The sequence below is a fragment of the Porcisia hertigi genome, chromosome 32, assembly GCF_017918235.1.
Source record: "Porcisia hertigi strain C119 chromosome 32, whole genome shotgun sequence".
NCBI classification, from domain to species: domain Eukaryota; phylum Euglenozoa; class Kinetoplastea; order Trypanosomatida; family Trypanosomatidae; genus Porcisia; species Porcisia hertigi.
Window position 1 is genome coordinate 1,012,383 of NC_090591.1, and position 9,914 is coordinate 1,022,296.

The 9,914-nt window shown below is 55.1% G+C and overlaps 3 protein-coding genes across 3 annotated transcripts; all 3 read right to left on the minus strand.

Annotated features, from left to right (window-relative positions):
• Nucleotides 1–1,112: 1,112 nt before the first annotated feature.
• JKF63_02625 (uncharacterized protein) lies at nucleotides 1,113–4,100 on the minus strand (the record flags this gene model as incomplete). Its single annotated transcript, XM_067898649.1, has 1 exon — nucleotides 1,113–4,100. The coding sequence occupies one exon, from the start codon at nucleotides 4,098–4,100 to the stop codon at nucleotides 1,113–1,115; it is 2,988 nt and encodes a 995-aa protein (XP_067754806.1).
• A 1,991-nt stretch (nucleotides 4,101–6,091) lies between these two features.
• On the minus strand, nucleotides 6,092–7,000 carry JKF63_02626 (uncharacterized protein; the record flags this gene model as incomplete). Its single annotated transcript, XM_067898650.1, has 1 exon — nucleotides 6,092–7,000. One exon carries the CDS (start codon nucleotides 6,998–7,000, stop codon nucleotides 6,092–6,094), a length of 909 nt encoding a protein of 302 aa, XP_067754807.1.
• A 1,972-nt stretch (nucleotides 7,001–8,972) lies between these two features.
• JKF63_02627 (uncharacterized protein) lies at nucleotides 8,973–9,914 on the minus strand (the record flags this gene model as incomplete). The annotated part of the gene is made up of 1 exon (XM_067898651.1): nucleotides 8,973–9,914. One exon carries the CDS (start codon nucleotides 9,912–9,914, stop codon nucleotides 8,973–8,975), a length of 942 nt encoding a protein of 313 aa, XP_067754808.1.

Here is a 9,914-nt window from a genome sequence, read left to right on the forward strand (position 1 = left end):
TTACCTTTACCTCCAAGTCGGTGATACAACTGAATGAACCCCGCTACCCAATAACAACACATGTCCATATACATATATATATGTGTATATATGTATATATATGTTCATGGAGATGTAGTACACACACACACACATAATTCACGGGCAGATGTATTTTGAGCTTCAGAGAGAGGGGGAGGAAAGAAAACATTTGCATTAGAGAATACCCACTTTTTTTTCTTTCTTTTCCAAAGTTGCTCGAATCTTTTTTTTTTCGGATGTACTCCTGTTTATGTTGGTCGCTGTTGTGCAGCTACAACACGTGGGATATGGCCCACTAAAGCACATAATCTTGTGTCGTCTGTGTTTGTTTGCTAGCTGTATTCTAGAATGTGTGTTGTGAAGGGGTACGTGTTGGTGGGATACCTCTCTGCCCCGTTACGATGAGCGTAGGTAAGGCTTGCGCATGTATGTCCACTCCTTTTTCTCCGTCGTCACAGCCGTGACAGCGTCCTTTTATGCCTCACAGTCGGCTTATCAGATACAGGGAAATTTTATAATAAAAAGTTCATGGCGGTAGTTGCGGTAGCGAGATGGCTGAGAGAACCGACACACACACACACACACACACACGTGCATGCTTGTGCGCAAGAGGGAGAGGGGAAGAAGAGAAAGAAAAAAAGCAAATAAAATGAGGTGGGGAGCATCTAAACAAAAGATTATCAGGAAATGTGAGCCCCCCCCTTCCTTGCTTTGTGGGTGGGGAGGGAGGGAGGGAGGGGGAGGCGGGGGGGAAGCCGGGGCAAAAGGGGAAAAGGGGGAAGAGGCAACTAAAATATATATTTTCGCCATTCAACTAATAATATATAAATATCATGAAAACCGAATAAAAGGCGGGGGGAAGAAAGCGGAGGGTCGTGGCATTGATAGCGATTGCCCTGGAGGCGCTTCCTACACGCCTATCCTTCGCATCCGGCCCACACACACACACCTCACCCCTCACCCTCGAAACCGTGGACGCAGCGATGCTAACTTTTGGAGCTAGCCAAAGCTGCGCAGTCAAAGAATAAAAAAAAACGGGACAAGAAATAGGTTCGATCATGTCTTTTGTTTTTTTTTACGCCTGAGCTTCACTATTCCGCGGCGTTCTGGATGCGCTGCACCGTAGCACGGACGCGCTCAGCGGCGCGACTGCTCTGGTAGTATGCGCGATCACAAAGCATCTCGTGCTCCTTGAGATCCTGCACACGGACGTGGACGCTGCACTTGCGGCACGCGACGAGCATAGCTTTGAGGCATTGATAGCACTCCATCGTGAAGGCGTCACGCGCCGCCTCGGGAGATGTTGTAGAGGGCACCTCTTGCAAAGCCATATGCTGGATGCGCTCCTGCAACGCTGCAGGGATAGCCTTCGTGTCCTTGGTGGCGGTGTAATACTCATGCAGCAGGGCCTCCGCTTTGGGTCGGCACATATCCACATGAACGCGATACGCAGAGGCGGTCTGCTCATCTGCACACATGTAGCACGGCAACGCCTGGCGCGTCTGTTGCACAATGCCCTGCAACATGGCCGCAACCACTTCGTTAGTGGAAGCTGTGACAGCGCCCCCGGTATGAGAGGCTCGCCGGCCCTCCATGCGTACTTGACGCGCCTGCCGACAGCTCTCCAGCGTCGCTTGCTTCTGTTGCACGCGCGCTTCCTCCTCCTCCCGCCCAACCGCAGCGTCCTGCGCAGCGAGGCGCGACTCTAAGTCGCTGGGCTTATCTGGACGTGACGGAGAAGCGGTAATGTCGAGCTCGCACCGGCGAGACTTGGACGGAGAAGCCTCACTCGACCCGCGACGGCCATGCAAGGTGCTCTCTGGTGATGGCGGCTCGGGTCGAGGCTCAACCGATGAGGTGCTAGCACGATCAGCAGTATGTGCAAGAGTCGTGTGCAGCCTAGGCTCGGCGTCCGCTTCAGACGACACCCTACTGTGGGCCTCAAGCTTTGCAGAAAGTCCAGCCGCTGACGCGGCCACTGCTCTTTTCTTCGACGGCTTCGCCGACCGTGCAGCGGTGCTGGCCGGCTCCTCGGGTCGGCTGTTGCGCGTCGCCACACGAGTGCAGTGTTTGGAGAAGGAGTCCTGCTGTCGGATAAGCACACGCCCAGCGTCGCCGGCCCCGTGGCGCTCTTCTGAGGACGCTGTCAACAAAGGGTCGCTATTCAATCCCGAGACAATGCTAGGGCGTCGACCCAGTGGACTGCGCGGGCCCTCGACCCGCGACGCGAGACGCTGCAGCGGTTGCTGAGAAGCAAGACGCGGCGAGTCAAGGGAACGACTCACCGTGGAAGCATCCGTCAACACTCTTCGCTGGAGGCGGGCAGAGGCGCTCTTGTGGCTGGTGGGCCGGCGGGCGCTGTAGATCGAGTCATACGTTGGTGCTCGGGCAGAAGCAGCAGTAGCCTGAATCCCCTCATAGCGTGCCCGGTCCGCAGCAGTCATCGAGGTCGTGAAACGGGGTTTCGCCTCTGATACGGTGGAGACGCGGCCGCGGGGAGTGCAGCAGCTGCTGGAAGTGCTCATGTTCGAAGTGAAGGGGCGTGAGAGAATCTGATTTCTGCGGTTGGAGGTGCTTTGCGTATCCTCTTCGTCCACGTGATGGACTTTGCGCTTCGCGGCGATGCTGGCCGTCATCTCGTACATTGCAGTCGAGGGACGAAGCCAGAAGGCAGTCTTGCTACCGGCTAGCGGCATTGCCTCCTGTTCGGACTGAGAAGCTGCTTCGGCCATAAGCGCACCGTGGCTCTCAGACCCATCCCTCTCGGCGCCCACCCGCTGCTGGACGTCGTCCTCCCTGTCCGCGGGGAAGAGCTGTGTCGCCACGCCGCCCAGGGTTGGAGGATGACGAGTAGAAATCGCGGTCGCAGCCGCAGCCTCCTCGGAGACGCTTACATTTGGATTCTTTGGCAAAGACGCGCTTGTCGTCGCCGACAACGCCGGGGCTGTCCCCACCAGACTTCTCTTCCGGGAAGGAGTGGACTGATTACTCAATGGAGGAGCTCCAGCCGCAACTGACGCAAGATGACTGGTGGCGCTGCTGCCCCTGCGCATCTTCGATCGTGACTGCAGCTGCGATGCCGAGGTGTATGGCGACTGGTCGCCTTGGGCAGAGGCAGACAATGTACGCTTAAAGGACGTGCAATCGTGTGCCGTAACGGGCTCATACCCGGGCCGCACCGTCTCGCGCCGCGGTTGACGAGACGTGGGATACGGCTGTGTCAACTCGGGCGCAACGTAGTGCACACATGCAGCCTCGTCTTCACCAGTGCCGCAATGGGCAGCAGCGGGGAACTGCAGAGCGAGTGCCTTGGTCAAGTCCAGCTGCATGCCTGCTGGCACCGCCGGGTCGCCAGAGAAGCCGCCCTCCACGTTAGCCGCCGCCGACCCTTGAGGATGGGCGACAGGGCGGTCGACGGACACAGAAACAGACACTGGGGAAGACAAGGGCGTCGCACACTTCTGCGGCTGCTGAGAAGACGAGGGAGGCGCAGGCCCCCTGACGCCTTGAGGCGAACGCGCCACGGGTAGTGGTGGCTCCTGTTGTCTCGCTTCTGATTCGTCACTGAGAACCGCTTCGGTGGTGGCAGAGCAATCCTGATGTGTTGGAAGTGCAGGGCAGTGTGCGCCGCCACGCCGCGTCGACAACTCCTTCTCTCCCCTGACCAGCGCAGGGTTTGGTGACGGCTGCCCGCATTTCACTGATTGGTTTCCGCGGACAAGTATCTTGTACCGCTCCATTGCATTGCTGCGCGCCCTCTGCTCCTCCAGGCGCTTGGAGTAGTCGAGCGGTAACCGACGGATGGTCATGGATGGTGACTCCTGCGCTGCCTTCGCGGCGGCAGCCTTTCCGGACTGCGAAAGAACCTTGGGAGTGCGGGCACTCTTAGGAGAAGCCGCAGCCTTCTCATCAAAGCCGCTGCCCAGAGCGGCACCAGCGGATTGGCGTGTACTGGTGCGCTTGCTGAAGCTCACCACAACCGACTCGGGGTTCGCCGTGCCTTCACGCATGCTGGGGTGTGGCGCTTGGCTTGTGCAGAGGGAGCTTGTCTCGCTGCTGCTGACGGTGAACTGGCTCATGATTGCCTCCAGAATGCGTATCGGTTTGGGTGCACTTGGAAGCAAACAGACTTCGCGTATTTGCCTTGAGCTAACTGTCCACCAAAACCGGTGAATAAGCCCCGAAAGAGAGAGAGTGTGTGTATAGTGTGTGTGTGTGTGTGTTGTGTTTGTTTCTGAACAAATTACTGGACGTCGGGTGGGAGATCTGTGCAAGTTGATGTGGTCGACTGCCCGGGCGTGGTGGCAGGCGCGTGCGGTCAGCTAGAAGAAAAAAAGGGGAATAAAGGGCGAAAACCTGAGCGAGGAGCTTGAGAAAAGGAATGAGGCAAACCGCTCAGTTATCGCCAAAGACGCAGACAATACGCGCTGCAACACAGAAGCAAACAAAACAACTCTAGAAAAAAAGAGAGAAAGGGGGGAGGGGGGAAGTAGTAGTGAACAGAATGCACAATTTTGATAAAGGCAGAGAAAACAGTGAAATACAGGGGAAAGTCCCGGGGGAAAAAAAGAAAAAAGGGGAGAAAAAAAAAAGAGAGGGAAGCTGTCCTTTTTTTTTCGGCACCGTCGAGCAACGGAGCGGCGATCGTTGTGATGTTGACTTTGTGGAACGGAGAGGAGAGACCAGAACAGCTGGGGGGAGGAAGGGGAGGGGGGAGATGGGGAGGGGGGAACAGTAACAGATTTTTTTTTGATATCAAAGATGCTTGTCGACACGTCAAGAGTGCTGAGTGTGGAGTGAAGCAGAGAGATGTGTCAGTGGTATGAAGGTGAACTTGAATAGGGGGGAGGAGGGGGGATGTGCGCAGATGTCAATACGCATCGACGTTTGCAAAAATGTATAGTGGTACGCACACTACGCCCGCTACTTCGACATGCAAGCCCAGGAGAACACCGAGAGGGACGCGGGAAACGCGGAGAGTGCGCACTGTATCGGTGTAGGAGGAGGGGGGGGGAACAAATGACTGGGAAGACAGGGAGTGAAAGACGAGGGAAAGGCTGAGTGTGGGCTAGAGCGTGACGTATCCAGAGAAAGAACTCTCCTATTTTGGTTAAAAGGTTTTTTTTTGCGTGTGTGTGTGTGTGTGTGTGTGTAGGGGGGGGATAAACACGAGCGTTGGTATGCCAGGCGCAGCGGAAAGAGGCATCGCTCGTCAGTCAGACCCCAGACACAGAGGAGTACCAGTGAAAAAAACATAGCGGGACATTGAGCAAGCCCAACGTGGGAATCGCGCACACACCCACAACCACCCAGATGAAGTGTAGAAGGAGTTTGTGAAGCAAAAAAAAAAGATCCATGAAGAGAGAGAGAGAGAGATTAGCGAAGGGTGTGTGCAAAATGCGAGAGGTCGGTTGAAAAGTGCCATAGAGGGAAGGAAGGGGAAAAGAGAGGGTGCGAGAAAGCCGCACATGTACCACGTGCGCGCGGATCTTCGCCCTGCCATCATAGTCTGTGCCTGCTACTGCCTGCGCATAGAGAAGTGTAAAACTCCCCCCATGGAGAGAAGCGCAGACCAAAAAAAAAAAAACCGCGCCAAACGTAGTTGCCGCAGCAAGAAAAGGGATCCTGACACTTCCAGACCATAGGCACACTGGCACGCTGTGCGCAGTCCTAGACACTGCCCCCTCGCAGTATTGTGGTTGTCCCTGGATACTCAACTTGGCCGTGTATATCCCTTCATTGCGATGGTTGTATTTTGCTTGATAGCTCAATGCCGCTTCGACAGTATGGGGTCCACGAGACTACCTGGAAGGGAAAGAGAAGTAAAAAAAACAAAGAGCAACGCACATCCCAAAAAAACGTCGGTGGTGGAGGGGGAGGAGAACAGAATTGACCAGACACACACGCACAGGGGCACGTGTGCGTGCGTGTGTGTGCGTGTGTGTGTGTGTATGTGTGGGGAGAATGAGTGGAGAAAGAATGAGAGTACAAGCTCCTCTCCTCCCCCCCCTCCTATCGATGCACTTGCAGTTCTCCCACGCACTTGCTTCCTGATTGACCATGAAGGCTACTAAGCCGGATAGTTGGCCTTGTCTACGACAGACATATTGTTGCGGTAGTATCCCTCTGGGGTTGGGATAATGCCCATAATTCTATCCCAGTCTCCCCGCAGCACACTGCTACGCGCACGCGAGTTGCGCTCCTCGGCGTAGAGAGCACCCGCAAGGTTCTCGTTGAACTGCTCCGCCCACTCCTCGAAGTGTTTGTCGTTTCGCATCACTGGCCCACCCAACAACTGGTAGAAGCACCAGCCAAACACACTCAAAAATATAGTCCACACGAGACCGCGCAGGTAAGGCGATACGTCCATGTCACCGAAGCGCTCCGACGCTTCGCCGGGACCGGCGTACAAGGGATGATGCGCTGTCCACCGGTGCAGCTTTGCGTCGTCATACCACATGACTTCCGGGTGCGTCCAGTGATCGTATACAAGGGAGTTGTCGGGATGGAACATCGGGTTTGCCAGTGTGAACGTGCTCCATGGAGAGGAGTTGTTGCGGCGCATGTAATGAAAATTCGCGTTGTCGCGCAGGTACTTCTGCGTCTGGCGCACCATCATGTCGCATGTTGCCGGATCGGTCACGTAGCGGTACTTCTCGAACCTCCTGCGAATCACTTTGTAGGCGAGGTTAAACTTGTGGGCATTGAGCTGGATCAACCACATCTGAATCTCTTTGAGCGACCAGCGGTACAGGCGGCAGACGCGCTGCTTGTGTGTCAGCCGCGGGTCATCAATAATGGGGTCGAGATGACGGACGCTGCCCATTATGTCATGAATGTACGCGTCCGACTTCTGCTCGTACTTTGGGTTGTCAAGGATACGCCATCCCTCATAGTTCTGCAGCAGCGGCTCATGGAGGTGCCACTCGTGGTACTCCACCATGCCGCCGCCAAGCAGCAGCGAACAACGGCGCATCATACTCCCTCTGCTATGCCTCACAGAATGTTTTTTGTGTATCTGTGTGGGATGAGCCAGAGCCAGTCGCGGGGGGGGGGCGGGGGGGGGGGAGGAGGAGGGGTGGATGGGAATGAGCAGCGAACGGGTACAGCAGGAGGACCTCTCCTTCAACAGATGGAAGAAGGGAAAAAGGGGGAAAAATCCACTAAAAACACCCCAGAAAAGGGGGGATAAAATAAAGAGGCCAAATACGGCCACTGACCACACACATACACACACACACACGCGGGGGCAAAGAGACAACACAAAGAGACGTGTGCGTGCGCTGTATTGTTGGTGTCAGGGGCCCTATGCGCGACACGAGACGATAAAAATAGAAGATAGAGAAAGTGGTGGCAACGTGGCGAATAGGCGTGGGCCTCACTCTGCTACTAAGAAAAAAAAGAAGGGGAGGTGGTCACGATGAGCGTGAATAGAATGAGGCCTGTGGTGGAGTGATGCGTGATCCTTCCCTGCGCTCCTCACACCTGCACGCCTTTTCTTCGCTGTGTGTGTGTGTGTGTCTCTCTGTTACGCCTACACACAGAGACACACGCACCTCGCGTCCTGATACTGCTCTACTACGGCTACAGCTACAGCCTACTGAGAATTCAAAAACAAAAGGGAAAAATGATGGGCGTGAGTCTGTGAGAAAAAAAAAAGAGGCACCGACCAGTTGGTTCAAGTCAAGGACCTGTAGGTGGCTTCTACTAATGCCTCTCTCTCTCTCTGTTTCAAGTGAGCAGTCGGATACACCACTATGTCTCCTGCTCCTGGGGTCACTGCTAATTTGAGTGCCCTGAGAAAACGCAGCTGCTGCGACGTGTCCTTGTGCTGTAGGCAGTTGCGCTCCTCTTACAAGAACGATGACACCCTCAGTGTCGCCACTCTAGTAGAGCAACTATTTTATATCATACACGCGGGGATGAATGCGAGAGTGACTGCAGAAAAGTAGGCAGACACCAGCGAGACCCAGAGGAGGCACACTACAGACTAATGGTAGAAGCCCAGATTCGAGTGCTCCAGTACGGGCGCGCTCATGTAAGCACAGACGCCTCCAGCACAAGTTATGTAATGTTTACACATTGGAGTACGAAGAAGGGGAGCCAAACACACGCACACGGGTGTAGGCGCACGAATGAAACGTAGAGAGGGGGTAAAAAGGGAGAAGGACATGTGTGGATGGGGTGGTGTAGAGGGAAGGAAGAGGGGAAGGAAAGAACAACACGGAGAGAAGAGACATGAGCAGGGGAAGGGGAGGGCACACGCACAGTGTGCCCGGGGTGAGTGAGTGAGTCAGTGGTGGAGATGCGCCAGGTCAGAGATGAAGTGGTCGTGGCATTAACCCCTTTTTGAGACCGGCGGCGCTCGAATCCAAAAGGAAAAGGAGTCATCCCGCCTTTTTTCTTGCCCCTCACCCCTCACCGATGCCTGCACCGCTGTAATCAGCTGACATTTGCAAGAACACATATACGATCTCTTTGGTTCAGTCCCATCCCCTTCCCTTTGTCCACACGCATACAAACTATATACATACATGTGTGTGTGTGTGTGTGTTGGGGGGGGATTACCTTTGTCTTCTTGTGGGCCTCTTGGGTCCCTCAGTGATATGATAAGCAACTCAAAAGGCAGAAGGGAAATGACATCAGTCGGGGGGAGTGGGGGGGAGTGGGGGGAGTGGGGGGAGTGGGGGGAGGTCTACATATGCCGGACGAAGAGAGGTGAAAGACACCCACCCCCACACACAAAACGCTCGACATTATTATTATTATTTGAAGGCAACGGTGGCAAAGGGAGGAGAAAAAAAGTGTGACATCGAAGCAAAGTCACTGATAAGGTTGCCTACGATCCGTTCGCATGGCGAGCCAGTCCTCTCCCCCCCCCCTACACACACACACACAAAAATACACACGTGGGGGAGAGAAGGGTCACCCCCCCCCGCTCCCCGCCTCGCTCACCAGAACTTCATTTCGTAGTACTCCTGGTCAGTGGCACGCTTCCAATGACGCTCAGCCCAGTGCCAGTCCACTACATCAAAGAATTTGGAGAGGTACTCCGGGCGCTTGTTTTCGTAGTCGATGTAATACGCATGCTCCCACACATCGACACACAGCAACGGTGTGTACTCGTAGCTGGTCAACGGACAACCAGCGTTGCTGTAGGAAACAATGTCAAAAGCCTTCGCTTTCTTATCATACACCCAGTACAACCACCCGCTACCAAATAGGTTCTGCGCTGCGGTAATGAACTGCTTCTCAAAACTTGCGACGGAGCCGTACTGCGCGCACACCGCCGCCGAGAGATCGGGTGGTATAGTGCTGCCGTACGGCTGGATGCACTTCCAGAAGAAGGAGTGGTTGTAGTGCTGTGCGGCGTTGCTGTAAATGCCCCCGAGCTGAGTGTCATTGAAGCTTTTCACAATCAGGGAGTCTAACTGCATCCCATAGAGGGGGGTTCCCTCGATGAGTTGGTTAAGCTTCTCTACGTAGGCGCGGTGGTGGCGCCCGTAATGCACGCGAATCTGATACGACGACATGAGCGGCATGCAGCCCTTGTACCAGGGAAACTCCAACGTGGGCAGGTAAAAAAATCCCTGCGACTGAATGTAGTTCTCGGAACGGCGGATATACTCATCCACGCGCCAGTACGTCTTGCGATACTTGTCCGCGTAGTAGTCAGGCACACGGCCTGAGCGGTTGCGGAACTCGTTGTACTGGTCCATAAAGTTGAAGCGCCCCATTTGCACGTCCGCCTTGGGGGTGTGCATTACGAGCCCAGTGCGGCCCACCGTGGTGTGAGCAGTGGCAAGGCACCAGGAACATCTCTCGGAGGCACCAATGACGGATCCCAGCACACCGACGGTGCACACCGTAGGAGTGTACGCACGACGAAACAT